General features: G+C 49.7%; 1 protein-coding gene across 1 annotated transcript in view; it reads left to right on the top strand.

Moving 5' to 3' along the window:
- The window catches only part of OTUD7B (OTU deubiquitinase 7B), a gene marked incomplete at its 3' end in the record, with an annotated part of 42,517 nt that overhangs the window by 13,057 nt on the left and 10,002 nt on the right, over window positions 1-19,458 (top strand). The window contains exons 2-12 of the mRNA XM_014961778.1: window positions 430-550; window positions 3,611-3,781; window positions 4,611-4,829; window positions 10,132-10,233; window positions 11,878-12,005; window positions 13,724-13,836; window positions 14,463-14,590; window positions 15,234-15,383; window positions 16,235-16,349; window positions 17,607-17,691; window positions 18,574-19,452. Coding sequence (XP_014817264.1) covers window positions 430-550; window positions 3,611-3,781; window positions 4,611-4,829; window positions 10,132-10,233; window positions 11,878-12,005; window positions 13,724-13,836; window positions 14,463-14,590; window positions 15,234-15,383; window positions 16,235-16,349; window positions 17,607-17,691; window positions 18,574-19,452 — 2,211 coding nt within the window. The remainder of the gene's footprint in view (window positions 1-429; window positions 551-3,610; window positions 3,782-4,610; window positions 4,830-10,131; window positions 10,234-11,877; window positions 12,006-13,723; window positions 13,837-14,462; window positions 14,591-15,233; window positions 15,384-16,234; window positions 16,350-17,606; window positions 17,692-18,573; window positions 19,453-19,458) is intronic.

The raw sequence follows: 19,458 nt of genomic DNA, 5'->3' as shown, positions 1-19,458 counted from the left end.
GGGGGGGGGGTGGGGGGGGGCAGGGAACCTGAGCTCCCTGCGAATTTATAAGAGAAACTTTTTGCTTTCTCTGCTCCCAAATAAACTCATTTATTCTCCTGGCAGCTGGGAAAGAAAAGCCCCACTTCCTTTGCAATTAGAAATATTGGGGTGGTTTTCCTTTTCCCCTTCATTTGCCCTCGTTATGTCCATAATTAGTGGAGTCATTACAGCGTGGGGGGAGAAAGCAGCAAAAAAAAAAAGTCATTTTTTTCTCCAAATTATGCCCGAGTTAAACGAATTAAACACAAACACGATGGATTTTAAGGGGAGGAGGGTTATTTTCCCCCCTCGCCACCTGCCAGCGGATCGTCGCCGGCCGCCTGGCCGGGGTTAATTAATTATTTTATGGGGAGTAACGAGATCTGGGGTGTTTTTTCCTTCTTCTAGATTGATGCCCGGGAGCTGATCCTGATCCGGGAGCCCACGGCCTCGGCTATGGACGTCGTCCTCTCCGACTTCGTCCGCTCAACGGGGGCAGAGCCAGGACTGGCCAGAGACCTGCTGGAAGGTAAAGTAAAAAAAAAAGAGGGAATAAAAGGAAGAGAGGGGAATTGGGGGGAAAAAATAAATAAATGAGTGTGATGCCCGAGATCCTCAGCGCCTGCCCCGCTGGAATTCTGCCTGGGTTTCTCCTTACATTGTGAAAAAGAAACAGTCCTTTGCCTGAAATTCTGTACACCGACCTCAGGTTATTTCAGGCAATCATGAAGCTATGGACATTTTTCATAAATTTACAAATCTATATATAGATATACATACAGATATACGTGTATATGTGTGTCAGCCTGTGGGCTAGATTGACCACCCTGTTATTCCAGCCACACACAAGTATAATCGTTGTTTTCTGCGAAAAGAGATTGATAGAAAGTTGGAGTGACTTAGCAGTGATTGTTCCTGTGTCTATGCAAAAGATCCTTAAGTGGGCTGACAAGTTGTACAAACAGGATCCAGTCTTATAGTTGTTAATGAAGCAAATTTCCCATTGATTCCAATGGCCTGTAATTAAAGGGAATTTTACTTGAGAAAGAACTGAAAGTTCAAGGCACAGTTTACAGCTTGGAAAGTTGTAATATCTGTCACACTAGGCCTCAAAATTCCTCAGAATTCCAGCATCATCCAGGAGTGGGGTTTTTCCCTTCCTTCACCGTGTGGTTCTTGCCACGAGCAGCAAAACTTCAAGGGGGGGAAAAAAATAAATATATATATATAAAAAAAAATAAGAAAAAATATTTTTTTATATATTAAAAAAATAAATATATATATATTTTTCTTTACGTTAGATCAGCAATGTCTTCCGAAGGGCTGAAGGGACTGTGCTGGGTTTTCAGAGCAGTAAAGGGGTAATTATAGAGGCAAAAGCCCTGCTCTTACTGGTCCATCTCGTTCTGCTTGTGAAGGTGGTGGGTTATTTATTTGCTGGTTGGGTTTGATGGTGCTGATAGAAATTGGTGGGTTCTGGGTGCCCGGTGGCTTCTCCTGGAGGAGCAGCCCCTTCTCGCCCGGCGCAGGAGGCTCCTGCCGAGCTTCATCCCTCAGGTTTGAGGGGATGGAGAGGTTTGGGATGGTCAGGAATCCAAGAGGAGCATCCTTTGCCTTCAAAGAGTTTGCTTGTGAAGGGGGGAAGCAGCCCTCAAGAGCCTCGACTCGCAGCGCCGGCGGCTTTCTGCTGCTCTACCTATTTTTTAAAGGGTGTATATTTGCCCCAAAATGTGCTATAATCTTGGCTTTCTCAAAAAATCCTCGATGGTGGCATTTGGTTGAAGGCTGCAGGTAATGCAGCCCTCAAGAGCCTCGACTCGCAGCGCCGGCGGCTTTCTGCTGCTCTACCTATTTTTTAAAGGGTGTATATTTGCCCCAAAATGTGCTATAATCTTGGCTTTCTCAAAAAATCCTCGATGGTGGCATTAAGTCGAAGGATGCAGGTAATTTTTTCCCTCCTGGAGTTGAAGGGACGGGAAGGGGTGGAGGAGAAAAGGTCCCAGGTCTTCATTTTGGGGCTGGAAAGTCGCCTTTGGGTTAACGCTGCTGGGGAGGAAATACTGGCCCCTGGTGTAATGCTGGAGGCAGAGACCTCATGGGGCAGTTAATTGGTAATTAACCCATCTGTAATTAAAAAGGAAGACCGTACTTGCTGCTTTTCTTCCTTTTTTTCATACAATACAGCTCATTTTTCTGCTTTTTTCAACCCAGGACCCAGGTTCTGGGTTGGTGGTTCAACCCAACCACCCCGGATGCTCGAGGAGGGATGAATTCAAAGCCCTGAAATTATTGCTAAAATGCAGCTTTTTAGGCAATTCCCTCCACCTCCGGTATCGATTCGTCTCTGGTTCCTCTCCCAGCTTCCCCTTAAAACTTGGTTTCGGGGCTTCAGCCTTGAATTTTGGGGAAGTCTGGCAAATTGTGGGTTTTGTGGTGGGTTTGGTTGGCTTTTTTTTTTTTCCCCGCTGTTTACGAACTTGCTGATTTAGGAGTTTAGATTAACAGTGTTCTGAAAAATAATTTTAAAAGTCACAATTTTGCTGAATGTGGGCTGTATGGGAGGTTTTTTGGGGTGGTTTTTTTTGGGGGGGTGTATTCTCACCTTTGGAAACCGGTGGTTCCTCAAAGGTCAATTTATTGCGAGCTGAAAGAATTCAGCGTATTAATATAAATTTATGTTTTTGAAGTTGGATAATGGTGAAGTGGAATTGCTTTAAGGATTTGCTCAATTCCATCTAGTTTAAGCTGGTTTTGGGAATAATTTCTCCACCAGTGATGACATGAGCTGCCGAAAAGCTCTTCTGGTACCGCCTTGCCCAGCTGGGACCTCGCTTGCTTCTGGTTTTTGGGTGGTTTTCTCTCAAACCACGCGCTGGGATTAAAAATATCATATGATGAGTTTGGTGTTTGGAGCTGGGTGTTTTCCTGCCCTTCTTCATGTCCCAGCCCAGAATCTTCTGCTGCCAAAATTTTCCCTCAGACTAGATCTAAGGAGGAATTTTTTTGTAAGTCCCAGCCCAGAATCTTCTGCTGCCAAAATTCTCCCTCAGACTAGATCTGAGGAGGAACTTTTTTGTAAGCTGAGGGTGGTGAGAGCCTGGTCCAGGTTGCCCCAAGAAGCTGTGGGTGCCCCATCCCTGGTGGGGTTCAAGGGCGGGTTGGAGGGGGCTTGGAGCAACCTGGTGGGAGAGCTGTAGGACTAGATGGTCTTTAAGGTCCCTTCCAACCCAACCGTTTCTGTGATTCTATGAAAATTTGAGGGCTTTGGACCTGTGTTTAGGTTTTGCAGATGGCCAGCATCCAAGAGCAGTGGCTGCCTCTTGGACATCTCTTTGCACATATGATGTGTAAACCAACTTTGTGTAAACCAACCCATGACTTTGTGGGCTCTGTCATGGTTAAATCTCTTCCAAAACTCCAAATCCTGGAGCAACCAGCTGAAGGAATGGTCCCACACCTTGATTTCCTCCTTGTTTCTGCTACACAGCCTTCATCCTTCATGATGAACTCCACCATTATTGGTTTCTAGCCTGGATCTTTGATTTCTCTCTCGTCTGATGGTGACCACTCTTGATCCCTTCCCATCCAGGCAAGAATTGGGATCTGAGCGCAGCCCTGAGCGACTTCGAGCAGCTACGGCAAGTGCATGCTGGGAACCTGCCCCATTCCTTCAACGAGGGTCGTGGCTACAAACCACCCGAAAAAGAGGTGGCCCGGCCCGGGCGACCGCCGCTCCAGCGGCAGGATGACATCGTGCAAGGTCAGTGTCACCAAAACCATCCCAGATCAATTAAATCTGCCTTCTGGGACCCAAAATATTTATATGCTGGAGCAATCCACTCACTCGCAACCCATCTTGGACTCCATGTTGAAGGTCTCTTCCAGTCTAGACAATTCTAGATTCCTTCTAGGCTCCAGAAGGTCTAGATCTTGAAGGTCCCTTCCAGTCTGGATAATTCCATGATTCCTTCTAGGTTCTAGAAGGTCTACACCTTGAAGGTCCCTTCCAGTCTAGGCAATTCTAGATGCCTCCTAGGTTCTAGAAGGTCTACACCTTGAAGGTCCCTTCCAGTCTAGGCAATTCTAGATTCCTTCTAGGCTCCAGAAGGTCTAGATGTTGAAAGTCCCTTCCAATCTAGGCAATTCTAGATCCCTCCTAGGTTCTAGAAGGTCTAGACCTTGAAGGTCCCTTCCAATCTGGATAATTCTATGATTCCTTCTAGGTTCTAGAAGGTCTAGACCTTGAAGGTCCCTTCCAATCTAGGCAATTCTAGATGCCTTCTAGGTTCTAGAAGGTCTAGACCTTGAAGGTCCCTTCCAATCAAGACTATGATTCCTTCTAGATCTCTTCCCATCTAGACAATTCCACGATTGCATAGGCAATTCTAGATGCCTCCTAGGTTCTAGAAGGTCTAGACCTTGAAGGTCCCTTCCAATCTAGACTATGATTCCTTCTAGATCGCTTCCGATCTAGACAATTCCACGATCGTATGAAAAATACTGGTTGAAGGCATTGATTTGGTAATTGCTTGTGGGAGATTTGCTGTTTCTGCCCCGTTTAGATGTTTTTATCATCTTCCTTCCCTCAGAGAAGCGCCTGTCGCGAGGCATTTCCCACGCCAGCTCCACCATCGTCTCCCTGGCCCGTTCCCACGTCTCCAGCAACGGCGGCAGCAGCGACCACCTCCTGGAAATGCCCATCTGCACCTTCCAGCTGCCCGACCTCACCTCCTACACCGAGGACTTCCGCAGCTTCATCGAGCGCGACCTCATCGAGCAGTCCATGCTGGTGGCACTGGAACAAGCTGGTGGGTACCTCTACCTACCCTGATGGAGAGGGTCCAGAGGAGGGCTACAAGGATGATCAGGGGGATGGAGCACCTCTGCTACAAGGACAGGCTGAGGGAGCTGGGGTTGTTCAGCCTGGAGAAGAGGAGGCTCCGGGGAGACCTAATAGCCCCTTCCAGTACCTGAGGGGGGGCTACAGGAAGGCTGGGGAGAGCCTGTTTAGAAAGGGCTGCAGTGACAGGACGAGGGGCAATGGCTTCAAGCTGGAGGGGAACAGATTTAGACTGGAGATGAGGAGAGGGTTCTTCACTGGGAGGGTGGTGGAGCACTGGGACAGGTTACCCAGGGAGGTGGTGGAGGCCCCTTCCCTGGAGATATTCAAGGTGAGGCCTAGTGAGGCCTGATGAGGCCCTGGGCAACCTGGTCTAGTTGGGGGTGTCCCTGCTGACTGCGGGGGGTGGGACTAGATGGCCTTTGGAGGTCCCTTCCGGCCTGGGCAATTCTATGATTCTATGATTCTTTTTTTAATGCTGATCCCACATTTTTTCGCGGCGATTCCACCGGGAAGGAGAAACGAGCCCGTTGTTGGTTGAGGACACTTATCTCCTGGGTGTTATTTCCACCCCTTTTTAGAGTTGAGTCAGAGTCTTTGCTCGCAGACACCGAACGTAAATAAGTCGTGGGTGACCTCACGGCTCCCGTAGCTGAGTGGTTACACCCCAAAAAAATTCACATTATCTCCCCCTCTGCCCTGCCCCGTCCCCAGGAGAAGAAATTCCTGCCTGACACAGCCCATAGCTCCTCCCCACTGATAAATATTAGTGATTACAACCATTTGAAATCGATGATGTGTTTTATTCACAACTTCCACGCGGGAAAGCTCCTCTGCTGGGGAGGAACCACCTTCCAGGTTTTGTTTCCAGACATTTTTTTGGAGGCTGTTTTCCTCCTGAAGAGTCGCTGGGTGATCTGTAAACGAGATTTAAGGGGGGGAATAAATGGGACCCTCCCTCCTGGCAGGGAAAACCCAACGCCCATCACCAAGATGGGGCAAGGAGGACACCAGGCAATATCTCAGGAGCTTTTCCACCCCTCCTTATTTCTTCCACCCACCTAGAAAACTATTCCTCCAGCCGTCCTGCTGGAGTGTTCCCATCATGAATATTCTCCTGGTTTGGAAATGAGCACTTGATCCCAGCGATCCCGTTGCGTTGGTCGGTGGAGAGTGTTGGGTTGCTCTTCTCGGGAGGCACAACTTCTGGCCTGGGGGAGGGGGACGAGAGGTGGCAGCTCTTTGTCCCCAAGGTGCCTCCAGGCACGTTGAGACGATGTTAAGGTGAAATAATTGATTTATTATTTTTTTTTAGTGAGTTTTGAATGCTGAAGTGTATCTACGTGAAGTTGGGGTTGTTATAAAAGGGTGTTTATCTTTATTTAAGGGATAAAAAATACCCCAAGCTCAATTTGAGGTCGGGTTGTGAGCCTGGAGCTGTGATCTACGGTCACTCCCGTTATTAATTTAACACACGCCGTCCTTAGGGGATGAAACAAATATTTTATAGGCCAATAAATGTTGAGATACTCTTCTCCCTCCATCCAGAGGTCCCTTCACACCCCTGTGGCAGGGTAAGGGCGCTTTAAAGAGTCTGTAAATTGTAGTGACATCCTCTTGGAAGGCTTTTAGGGGGCTGGGGGTTGTGTGAAAAGCTCTTGGTGGAGCTGAAAATTAAGTTTTTGCCCCAATCTCAATGTTCCCTGTCCCAAACCTGAATGGATTAAGCCTTGCCCGAGGTTTTGAAGACGCAGGGTGGGTTTTCTTGATGGAGGAAGATCTGGAAGTGCTTTGCCCGAAGCCATTAAATAAATAAAAATTGAGAAGAACGGAAAGAAATCCCTGGATTTGATGGTTCCGGGGTCAAGGACATGGTGTCAAACGCACCTATGGAGGAAGATCTGGAAGTGCTTTGCCCGAAGCCATTAAATAAATAAAAATTGAGAAGAACGGAAAGAAATCCCTGGATTTGATGGTTCCGGGGTCAAGGACACGGTGGCAAACACACCTTCAGGTGTCCCTCAGCATCAAGAAACCTCCTGGTTCACGCTTCAAACTTGTATTTAATGAACATCTTGAGGTGGCCTGTGACAAAGAGCTGAGTGGAGAGAGCAAAGGGGTTGTGTCACCACAGGGACCAGCCACCGAGGGCCACCAAAAAGGGGGTTCCTCGTTCTCGGGGTGTAAATATCCCGCGTCTCGGAGCGGGCGGTCAAAGGGTTGGGCGTTTTGGTGACGCATCGCCCGGCTTTGGGGAAGCTTTTTCCAGCCCGTGCCTGAGCAGAGACATGTACCTGCACGTCCCCCCTGCTCTGTCTTACCTTCCTGGCATCCAGTTTGGGAATATTTTGGCCCCTAAGTCATCGGTTTCTTTAGCAGGAGGGATGAGCTCACATCCAAAGGCAGGAGGAACCTTCTCAGAAGTTGGGCTGGAGGACGCTGCCGTGACCCAAGAGCGCTGCCACCGTGTCCTTGTCCCCTCCTGTGTGTAAACACACTCCAACACGCTCTTTTCACTGCCAGATCCCCCCCCAAAAATAGGTTTTCTCCAGGTATTGTCCTCCTCAGAGCTGAGATAAGGAGGCTCTGGATGAATTATCTCCTTTTGGCCACGTGAAATGAGCTCCTTTCAACGCAGATGCCACTTTTTGGTTTTTTTCTCTCTCCTCTCCTTTTTTGGTCTCTTTTTTTAGCCCAGTTCCAGGGGTGATGATGCTGCTCCCTGGTGATTCAGAGGGGTCCCCATGGTTTGTGGTCACCCACGGTCGTGGTGGGGTGTCCGTGGTGGCTCTTGTCCCCTGGGGATGAGGAGCAGGAGGCCAGGTCACCCCTGGGAACAAGGATGGACCTGTAATTACGGTGCTGGATTCTCCGGTAGCCTTAGGGAAGCCATTTGGGTTTTTAATGACTCAATCCTCATCTCCGGGCCAGGAGGAGCCCCCACTTTCTTCCTTCCCATTCCCGTGACCTATTTAGATGGTTCCTGGTGGAAGAAACGAGGTGTTTTACCGACCCTACGCAAGAAAACGACGGTGTTTTACCCACCTTCCACCTTTGTGCTCAGGTTCTGCTGGGCCAAACCCACTGGTTCTGTAGCAAAACCAGCTGTGGGGGCAGAACTGGACCCAGTTAAAAGCCACAGTGCTGGATTCCAGAAGAACCCTCTTGGTGGTCTCCAGAAGAACCCTCTTGATGGTCTCCAGAAGTGGAAGAGCTGTCACCAGCCTCGCTGCTGGAGGCGGGGACTCCCAGAAGGTCCCTCATGCTCTTGAAAACCATTTCTTTTCCTCCTCAGAGCTCTCCAGGCTCCCTCCCCATAACCACGTGGGGAGAAATATGTTGGTTTAAATACTTCCCAGGGGCCTCTTGGCCTCTCCGTCGCCTCCACGGGAGCAAAATATTTGGAGAAGGGTTGGGGGAACGCGGTTGTTTTTGCGCGATGGGCTTGCTCTTGAAAACCATTTCTTTTCCTCCTCAGAGCTCTCCAGGCTCCCTCCCCATAACCACGTGGGGAGAAATATGTTGGTTTAAATACTTCCCGGGGGCCTCTTGGCCTCTCCGCCGCCTCCACGGGAGCAAAATATTTGGAGAAGGGTTGGGGGGAACGCGGTTGCTTTTGCGCGACGGGCTTCTTCTTCATCCTCTTGAGTAACTTGGAGCTCTCTACAAGCCACTCTGGTGGTGTGATTCGTGTCCCCCCCCCAGTGCAAATAGAAATCCCTCCTCCCCCTGCCTAAAAAATAGAAATACCTCCTCGAGGTGTGTCCCCCCAACTCCGTATCGCACCCAACTTGGCTGGAGTGGAGGTTGGGCAACCTCCAAAGCACCCACCACCACCACCACCTTGGAATGACCCCCTCCCCAACCAAAGGATGGGAAAAAAAAGCTAAAATTCTCCAGGAACGCCAGGAACTGGATTAAATAAATAAAAAAAGAATACTAAAGGAGGCTGGGGCCGCCCACGGAAGCGTTAGGTTTGGGTTGAGCTTTTTGTCAGGAGGTTGTTTTGCTGCTGGGTTGGCTCCGTTGGCCCCGGGCCACTTGGCTCAGGGTTGCCCCTTGGCCGTGCCAGGAGCTCTTTTTGAGGGAAAACAGGCAGCTTTTACCAAGCAGAGCTATTGTCCCCACAATAAACACGTTTTTAACCCCGGCTGGTTCCTTTCCCCACGGCCCAGAAAAGAAATCACAATTTTTTCTGGGTTTTTTAAAATTTTTTTAAATTATTTTTTTATTATTTTTTTTATTTTTCCTGTTTATGGGTGTTTAAACCCAAGTTTTCCCTATTTAGCTCTTCCCCAGCTGCCGTCGCCGAGGTCGGGGAAACAATTTCAAGAAATCCTGTGTTTGGAAACCGGGATCGAGTCGGGGAGAAAACGGGTTGGAAAGCTGGTTTTTTTTTTTTTTTTTTTTTTTTCCAGAGCGATTTAAATATGACTTTTGGAAGCCTCAGCAGCATCTAGCAGCCAAAAAAAACTCACCTTTTTTTTTTGTTTTGGTTTTTTTTTTTCTTGCCCTGGAGAAAAAACTCCCCGGATCAAAATCTCAGCCAAGGGAGGCAACGAGTTCAAAGTCCTTCGTCCAGCCCCACTCCCCGTCCCCCATCAATGTTTAACCTCCTGTCTGTTAATTCTTCTCTTTTCTTCCCTGCTTCTATTTTTAGCCCCTCTTGACTCGAATTGAGCCAAGTGGCCTTATATTACCCAAAAAAAAAAAAGCTGCTATTTTGATTTTTTTTTCCTCCCTAAAGCTGCTGCGATGGGCAAAATTCGCCGGTATTTTACCTAAACCGGTGAGCCCTGGGAGATGTGTAAATAGGAGCGGTTTGGTTACAAGAAGACATAAAAAAGGGGTTATTAAGTGGAAAAGTTGTTGGTGAGAGGGACTTAAGGAGGCATTTTGGGGTCGATGGTGTTAAAATAAAGGTTCAAAAGCTTTAATGGGTGTGAAATAAGCAAAGAGGGGGGAGAAATGGAGAGGAGAGCCCTGGTGTGGGTTGAATTTTTTGGCTGGGCTGGCTCTTTTTTCTAATTAATTCTAATTTGTGTGACCCTAATATAACCTGGCTCTTCCCCTGAAGTTGTGCAGCTGCCATCTCCCCTTTTTGTTGCTTTCTTAACCACCTTGACCCCTTCTTCCTTCCAACTGCAGGCTGGCTCTGGGACTGCTCATATATTTTACCATTTCCCTGCAAATTAAGGAGGTTTCCACCCTCGGGGGTGGTTTTTTGGGGGGGGACGACCCCGTTTTCACGCTCTCTGACCTTCCCCCAGGTCGCCTGAACTGGTGGGCCAACGTGGATCCCAGTTGCCAACGGCTTCTTCCACTGGCCACCACCGGGGATGGGAACTGCCTGCTCCACGCCGCCTCCCTGGGTAAGAGCCTGGGCTTTAATTAACGAATTAACACTAACGGGGCAGTCAGAGCTGGAGCAGTCACCACGCTCTGGCTTTCCAGGAGGGGAATGGGTTGAAGGAACCCAACTTGGGTCCTCATAAAAATCTCTTCCCCCCCTCCATCCTTCCCTTTGGCACCTTTCCTTGGATTTCTGAAGGGAATGGGTTGAAGGAACCCAACTTGGGTCCTCCTAAAAGATCTCTTCCCCCCCTCCATCCTTCTCTTTGGCACCTTTCCTTGGATTTCTGAAGGGAATGGGTTGAAGGAACCCAACTTGGGTCCTCGTAAAATATCTCCCCCCTCACCCTATCCTTCCCTTTGGCACCTTTCCTTGGATTTTGGAGGGGAACAGGTTGAAGGAACCCAACTTGGGTGCTCCTAAAATATCTTCCCCCCCCTCCATCCTTCCCTTTGGCACCTTTCCTTGGATTTTGGAGGGGAATGGGTTGAAGGAACCCAACTTGGGTCCTCCTAAAATATTCCCCCCCCCCCTCCATCCTTCCCTTTGGCACCTTTCCTTGGATTTCTGAAGGAAACGTGAAATACCGGAGCCGCCCCTTCCCTCCTCTCCCACCTTGGAGTTTCAAGAGCCCAGATTTGGTTTCCTCTGCTCGAGTGGGGCCGTAGGAAATTCCCTGAGCTTTCCAGACTCTTAAATCAACCTCCCTGAGTGTTTCCTTCCTTATTTATATTTCAGAGGCGGCAAAACCACCGCCTCCTCTAACCCAGCTTCGTTTTCCCATCACGTTATAAAAATCTCTTCCCCCCCTCCATCCTTCCCTTTGGCACCTTTCCTTGGATTTCTGAAGGGAATGGGTTGAAGGAACCCAACTTGGGTTCTCCTAAAATATCTCTTCCCCCTCTCCATCCTTCCCTTTGGCACCTTTCCTTGGATTTTGGAGGGAATGGGTTGAAGGAACCCATGAAGGAACCCAACTTGGGTGCTCCTAAAATATCTCTTCCCCCTCCCATCCTTCCCTTTGGCACCTTTCCTTGGATTTCTGAAGGAAACGGGTTGAAGGAACCCAACTTGGGTCCTCCTAAAATATCTCCCCCCTCCTCTATCCTTCCCTTTGGCACCTTTCCTTGGATTTTTGAAGGAAACGTGAAATACCGGAGCCGCCCCTTCCCTCCTCTCCCACCTTGGAGTTTCAAGAGCCCAGATTTGGTTTCCTCTGCTCGAGTGGGGCCGTAGGAAATTCCCTGAGCTTTCCAGACTCTTAAATCAACCTCCCTGAGTGTTTCCTTCCTTATTTATATTTCAGAGGCGGCAAAACCACCGCCTCCTCTAACCCGGCTTCGTTTTCCCATCACATTTAACATCAAGAAGTGGGTGATTTTTTTTGTGAACAAATATTTTGCTGCATCTGCAAGATGCTTTAGAGCTGAAGGCGGCTCCGGCCACGTGAAAACCCACCACGGGTGGAAAATTCGGGCTTAAAAACTGGGATTTTTATTGTTTAGATTGGAAAAAGTTGCGTTTTTCTGCCTGTTTCCCAATTTTCCCCCCTTGGGCTGGTTGGTGGTGGGTTGTGGGACCTGAGCAGGGCTGATGGAGTGATGCTGGTTGTTGCTAATCCTCTGCTGCCCTTTCTTTTTTTCTCCCCCCTCACCTCGTTCAGGGATGTGGGGTTTCCACGATCGCGACCTCATGCTCCGCAAATCCCTTTACACCCTGATGGACAAAGGGCTGGAGAGGGAAGCCCTGAAGAGGAGGTGGCGCTGGCAGCAGACGCAGCAGAACAAGGAGGTAGGAACCTCTGAAGATGGAATTTTGGGGGGGAAAAGTCTCCGTGAAATCTCCCCGTGGCTCCTGGAGATGCTCCTCGTGGCTGTAAAACCTGCCTTGAATTTTTGGGCCTACTCCTTGGCTTGTCATACCGGCCACGTGGCATCGTAGTGCCATCAGGAGATGTCTCCTTCCATCCAAACTCTAGGAAAATTCTCTTTATTACACAGTAAGGAATTTTTTTAAGTAGGATTTACCCAATATTGATGGAAAACCAATGTCACCTTCGAGCGTTTGAGGTCCAAGATGGGCTTTTAAAGACCAAAGCCTCGTGGTGGCCTCGGTCTCTCCAGCGAGATGTGCCCCCAGAGCAAACTCCTCCACCAAAAAAAAGGTGATTTATCAACTTCCTGCACTAAAGGTCCTTCAACTGAAGGATGTTATTTCCCCTCCAGCTTCCTTTTTATTTTCAGAAGATTCGTATCATGTGCCCCCAGAGCAAACTCCTCCACCAAAAAAAAGGTGATTTATCAACTTGCTGCACTAAAGGCCCTTCAGCTGAAGGATGTTTTTTACCCTCCAGCTTCCTTTTTATTTTCAGAAGATTCGTATCTCGACAGGTGGAAAAAAATCAAATCAAATCAAAGGCTCCACCAAAAAAAAGGTGATTTATCAACTTCCTGCACTAAAGGTCCTTCAACTGAAGGATGTTACTTACCCTCCAGCTTCCTTTTTATTTTCAGAAGATTCGTATCTCGACAGGTGGAAAAAAATCAAATCAAATCAAAGGGGTATTTCCCTGTTGGAGGCAGAGTGGTTAATAAATAATGGGAGGTTTTATTGCTATTAAAAGCAGGTTTTTCTGCTCCTCTTTCAACTGGGTGCTCCAGAATTAGCCGCCTTAATTAAAATTAAGGAGGGATCTTAAAAGGAGTTGGAAAAAAAAAAGGTGTGAGCAGCCCATGTGGGATGTAGAGGGTGCAACGGGTCCAGGAATCCCAGGAATTGCCGAAGCTCTTGGCTGGAAGTGGAGGATTCTGAGCTCCTCCTTCTTCCCAAATCAGCTGGGAAGGAGCAGCCCGGGGTGAGGGATGCTGCTGGGGATTTTTGGGCAGGTTTCAGGATTTTGGGTGTTGTGTTTGGATGCTGGAGCTGGGAAGAGGAGGAGGAGGAGGAGGGAAAGGCTCCCTCCCTGCCCTTCCTCTTGCGTTTTTCCACCTTAAATACAGCAGGTTCGGGCTCAGCTTTATGCAGAATTTGGTGTTTAAAGGTATTTTAAGGTCTTTCCCATCTTCCTTGGGATGAGTTGTGGCTCCTGGTCAGAGACTCATGGAATGGTTTGGGGTTGGAAGGGGCTGGAAAGACACTTCCCACCAACCCAGGTTGCTCCAAGCCCCGTCCAACCTGGGCCAAGGTCTCACCACCCTCAAAATTAAAGAAATTCTTCTCCATTCTCCTCATTCTGGGGCTTGAAATATTTAACCCCCACCCCAGGAAAGGCAAAATCTCATTTCGAGCAGATGATTCCCCACCACCACCACCTCCTTGAGCCCACAGGTGGGTTTCCAAAAAACCACACCTTTTCTTTTGCATAATATATTGATTAAATTTGCGGGACTCCGCGCCGAGGGAAGCTGTGGCTGGCTGCCCCCATGAAACAGCTGCAGAGATTGGAAAATATTGACTTGGAAGGTGGTTTTGAGTTGTTTTTTTATTTTTTTATATTTGCCTTTCCCCAGTCTGGCCTCGTTTACACGGAGGAGGAGTGGCAGAAGGAGTGGAACGAGCTGATCAAGCTGGCATCCAGCGAGCCCCGCGTCCACTACGGCACCAACGGGGGTGGCTGTGGGGGGTACGTAATGGGGGGGGACACATAAACCCCCCCTGGGTGGAAAACACCCCGAATATCTTCCTTTTCTTCCTTAATATCGGGGTGATTCTCAGGGGATGAGGCTGGGGGACGGGGAGGTGGGTTGAGGGGGAGGATGGAGAACCGGGAGGAAGAAGGGAAGAATTTAAAGGTGGAGCAGTGTTTAAATTCCACCCCACCCCCTTTTTTTGGGGGGGTGAGACGCCTTGAAGAGCAAATTAATTTTTTCTCCTGGGTCTTTGCTATAAAATGAGAGTCATCAGCCATAGCTGAGGATTTCGGCGGCGCTCCCCGTGCCTTTCGAGGGCCTTTTATCACTTTATCCACCACTTTTAGATAAAAGACTCCCCCAAGGGCCAGGCAGTGACGGGGTTATTTTCCAGGGACAACCCTTCACTTAAAATATGACATTTTTTGGGAGGGGGGGGGAAGGAATCCACATCTAAAATCTCAAATTAGAGCTGAAATCACCCTCGATGCCGTTCATAACGATCCTCCTCGATTTGAGTGCCCACAAAGGGCTCTCCCAGGATTTTAAAAACGAGGATTAAATATTGAAAAGGTGAAAAATTAATTCCTTTTTCTTCCTCCCCCCCCCCCCCCCCCAGGGTGGAGAGCTCGGAGGAGCCGGTGTACGAGAGCCTGGAGGAATTCCACGTCTTCGTCCTCGCCCACGTCTTGAAGAGACCCATCGTGGTGGTGGCCGACACGATGCTGAGGGACTCGGGGGGAGAAGGTGGGGATCACCCCCCTCTTTTCCAACTTTTCACGAATTTACACCAGCTCAGGCTGCAAATTTCCTCTTCACCACACATTTTCAAGGGGTAATTTTGCTCAAAGAAGCCAGATCTTGAATCTGAGAGCAGAGTTTGGGCTGCACAGAACTCCTGGAAAGGTGTGAGACACACAGCTCTGTGGATTTTAGCTGGTTTGAAGAGCATCACTGTGAAATTTGGGGTTGTTTTGGGTTTTTTTTCTACCCCTTTTTGCCCCCCCACGTGTGTGTGACGCTGGGAAATTCCCTTCCCTGTGGGTCGTATTTTCCACTCACAGCCCTAATTTCCTGCCAGATTCAGCAATTACCACCCTCCTTTGCGGAGGAGTAAAAAAAAGGATGGGGTTTTTTTTGGGTTTTGTTTTGGTTTTTTATTTTTATTATTATAGAAAAGACAGGTTTGTTCCACGACACTGCTCCTCCTGGTGTGAAAAAAGAGGTTCTATTTTGGGGTTGTGGTTTTCTTTTAGCGTCCCTCGAGCTGGTAGAAAATTGCAGGTCAAAACTTTGACCCGAGCAAACGGCGCGTTTTGGGGCGGTTTCAGCGCAAAATTGAATTCAAAAAAATTGAAAATTAACCACCCTCCCCCTTTTTCCTTTCCAGCCTTTGCCCCCATTCCCTTTGGAGGGATTTATCTTCCCCTGGAGGTCCCAGCCAACAAGTGCCATCGCTCTCCCTTGGTTCTGGCTTATGATCAAGCCCATTTTTCTGCCCTGGTATCCATGGAGCAGAAGGAACCCACAAAAGATCAAGGTGGGTGATAAAAAAGATCTAAATCTATATGATTTCAAGAGCAGACCCATTGAGGAGGGTTTTGGGGGTGTTGGGGGGCATGGAAAGCCTCCCATGGGGTGACACCATGGCTGCCCAGCAAGCCCCTCACCCCCCAGTAGGGCAATGGGGGGGGATTCTGCCCCTCTGGGGAGACCCCACCACCACCCAGTGGTGCCTCCAGCTCTGGGGCCACCACCAGCAGAAGGACATGGAGATGTTGGATGGGACCAGAGGAGGCCCCCGAGATGCTGGGAGGGCTGGAGCCCCTCTGCTGGGAGGGGGGGCTGAGAGAGTTGGGGGGGTTCAGCCTGGAGAAGAGAAGGCTCCGGGGAGACCTTGGAGCCCCTTCCAGTCCCTCAAGGTGGGGGCTCCAGGAAAGCTGGGGGGGACTCTTGATGAGGAAGGGGAGTGATGGGACCAGGGGGAAGGGTTTTGAGCTGAAAAATGGGAGATTGAGGTGAAATATTGGGAAGAACTTCTTCATTTTGAGGGTGGTGAGAGCCTGGCCCAGGTTGCCCAGAGAAGCTGTGGCTGCCCCATCCCTGGAGGGGTTCAAGGTCAAGTTGGAGGGGGCTTGGAGCAACCTGGGCTGGTGGGAGGTGGCCCTGCCCGGGGCAGGGGGGGTGGAATTGGATGGTCTTCAAGGTGCCCTCCCACCCAAACCATTCCATGAAGATCCCTTGATCCCAAGCATCGCCGTGACACTCGGTGTGGCACCAGTTGCCACCAGAGCTGATGTTCTTGGTGGGCCCTCGGGACTTGGCTGCCACCGTGTAAGATTTTGGGTCCTTTTGGGGCACTAAAAGTGTATTTTCTTCTCCCTCCTGCAGCTGTGATCCCCCTGACGGACTCGGAGCACAAGCTGCTCCCCGTGCACTTCGCCGTGGACCCCGGGAAGGAGTGGCAGTGGGGCAAGGATGACAATGACAACGTCAAGTTGGCCAGGTCGGTCACAACTTGGGGGGTTCCTCCCTCTGTCCCCAGCCAGGGCTTCCTCGTGTCCTGGTGAAAACTGGGCTGGGGGTGGGGACCTTTTTGATGGGGATGGAAGAGCTTTTTCCTCTTATTTTATCTCCTTTAATGCCCTGATTCTGCTACTTTTTTTGGCTTTGGGTGGTGACACCTCATGGGCGTCATTCCCAGAAGGTGAAGAGATGATACCTCCAAATCCCAGAGCTTCAGACTGGGTGTGGCTCGGAAACGAGAAGCAAAAAGAGGACCAACTGTCACGCCGTGACACTCGGTGTGGCACCAGTTGCCACCAGAGCTGATGTTCTTGGTGGGCCCTCGGGACTTGGCTGCCACCGTGTAAGATTTTGGGTCCTTTTGGGGCACTAAAAGTGTATTTTCTTCTCCCTCCTGCAGCTGTGATCCCCCTGACGGACTCGGAGCACAAGCTGCTCCCCGTGCACTTCGCCGTGGACCCCGGGAAGGAGTGGCAGTGGGGCAAGGATGACAATGACAACGTCAAGTTGGCCAGGTCGGTCACAACTTGGGGGGTTCCTCACCCTGTCCCCAGCCAGGGCTTCCTCGTGTCCAGGTGAAAACTGGGCTGGGGGTGGGGACCTTTTTGATGGGGATGGAAGAGCTTTTTCCTCTTATTTTATCTTTAATGCCCCGATTGTGGTCCTTTTTTTTGGCTTTGGGTGGTGACACCTCATGGGCGTCATTCCCAGAAGGTGAAGAGATGATACCTCCAAATCCCAGAGCTTCAGACTGGGTGTGGCTCAGAAACGAGAAGCAAAAAGAGGACAAACTGTCATTTTCACACCCAAAAAAAGTGTATTTTTTTGCATTCTCCTCTCCCTGCTCAAAACTACCGGGGTCTCCGAGCTCCTCCATCACCCTTTGGTGGCAACGGAGCCGGGAAACCTCCCAAATCCAAGGATTTAAATTCAGCAGAGGTTTTACTGATGCCCTATCCCAATTTGAGGAGTTTGGAGCCAGTAAAAAACAAAACTCCGTCCCTTTCATTTTTTTTAACTGGAAAGAATGAATTTTTTTAATATTTTGTTTGCCAAGTGGAAATTTTGGAGCCGTTTTTGGAGAAATCTTGGAGCGATTGATGGAGGAAAGAGGGGGGAGAATCGATGAGGGGAGAACCTGGGTTCCGGGTGGTAAACTGGACTCTTTGGGGTTTTTTGGGGGTGTTTTAATTTTTTTTTGGAGGGGGGTTTTTTAACCCTTTGTTTGAAACGGCAGCGTGACGTTGTCGCTGGAGGCCAAGCTGCACCTGCTGCACAGCTACATGAATGTCAAGTGGATCACCTTGCCTTGCGACACGCAGGTAAGAGACACCTCGGGGAGGGTTTATTTTCCTCTCATGAATTATTCAAACCCCCCCTTTCCATGAGACGCCACCATCTCTCCTTCACCTGGGGGTCCTCTTGCCCTTCCCACCCCCAAAATTACCACTAATCCTGCTCCGAGCAGAGAAATTACATTTTTTTTGTGTTTATTTTATTTTTCTGGAGTTTTTCCTGCCTCTTTTTGCCCCTCAAACCCCACGTGGGGGTGGGGGGGGCGCTGGAAGGGGAAAAAATGACACCGGTTGCTCCAAGACAAACACAAACTCTTGGTTTTCAGCCACTTTTTGGGACTTTCCACTTTTCCAGGGACCTTTCCTTGGTGGAAAACTCCCCTCCGTGTCCCAAATTCCCTCCTCGACAGCAGAAAGAGGGGTTGGTTGGTTGGTTGTTTTTTTTCTCCCCGCCTTCCCTTTTTGGGGAAAACTCCCCAAATTGAAAGGATGAGCTGTTCTGCTCTGTCTGAAACCTCTGGAGGTGCCACCTTCACCGCAAAGCCCCGGCGGTGACCTTCTGGTTGTCACCTCCTCATGGGGCCACCTCCAGTGTCACCATCTCCACCTTCACCTGGGTGGTGACCAGAGGAGCAATTTTGGGGAATTTATGGCAATTTATGGCAATTTATGGGAATGTATTGCCCTTTTTTTATCTTCTTCACCTTTTCCCTTGAGACTCCAAGGAGTTAAGACATTTTTGGACCCGTAGGACGTGCCACCAAGTGCGTTTGAGGGTTGTCCCCTCCCTTCTTCTTGCTTTGCTTCACCCTCAGCTTGAAAATTCTTCTCCCAGGAGCTCAGAGAACTTTGATATGGATTTTTTAATTATTTTTTTTATTTTATTTTATTTTTTCCCCCTCTTTCCAGGCGCCTTTGGCCCAACCAGAATCTCCCACAGCTTCCGCCGGCGACGACGCTCGTTCGGCGGCGGAATCGGGCGAATCGGACAAGGAATCAGTCTGCAGCAGCTCGACCAGCAACGGGGGGAGCAGGACCTGCAAAGAGCGAGAAAAACCCAAAAAAGACCGGGAGAAAGAGAAAGAAAAAGAGAAAAAACGAGCGGATTCGGTGGCCAACAAACTTGGCAGCTTCGGCAAGACCTTGGGGAGCAAACTCAAGAAGAACATGGGGGGGTTGATGCACGGCAAAGGGGGCAAAGGTGGGGTGACCAACGGGCAAGGGGACACCTTGGAGAAGAAGAAGAAAAGTTCGTTGAAATCGAGGAAAAGCAGCAAAGAGGAAACATCTCCCGGTGATGTGGGGGTTGTGGAAAAAAGCTCCGGGGGGAAAACGATGGAAAAAAGCTCAGATTCTTGGAAATACGGCAACGACGTCCGGTTGAGTTTGAACATCCTACGGGCGGCCATGCAAGGAGAGCGGAAGTTCATCTTCGCTGGCCACCTCAAAACCAGTACGAGGCACCAGTACCAGGAGGAGATGATCCAGAGGTACCTCCTGGACGCCGAGGAACGGTTTTTGGCCGAGCAAAAACAAAAAGAAATGGAAAAAAAAGCTTCGGGGAACGTCGCCATCGCCCCCCCTTTGGCCAAGAAGGAAGCGGAAGGGAAGCGGGAGGAGGAGGTGATGCTCAACCCCCAACCTCCCCCCCCCGTCGCCCCCCACACCCAGGATTTGGGCCCGAGTGTTAAAATCCCCGCTTTTCCCCCCGGTTATTCGGGTGTTTTCACTTTTCCCCGACCGTCCCCCGTGAACAGTTTGGAAATGGGGGGGTCTCACCCCATTTCCCCCCCC

Source organism: Calidris pugnax, unplaced genomic scaffold, assembly GCF_001431845.1.
Source record: "Calidris pugnax isolate Ruff unplaced genomic scaffold, ASM143184v1 scaffold540, whole genome shotgun sequence".
In the NCBI taxonomy this organism is placed as follows: Eukaryota; Metazoa; Chordata; class Aves; order Charadriiformes; family Scolopacidae; genus Calidris; species Calidris pugnax.
Note: the sequence above shows the minus strand (reverse complement) of the source record. Positions and strands in the feature narration are given on the sequence as shown.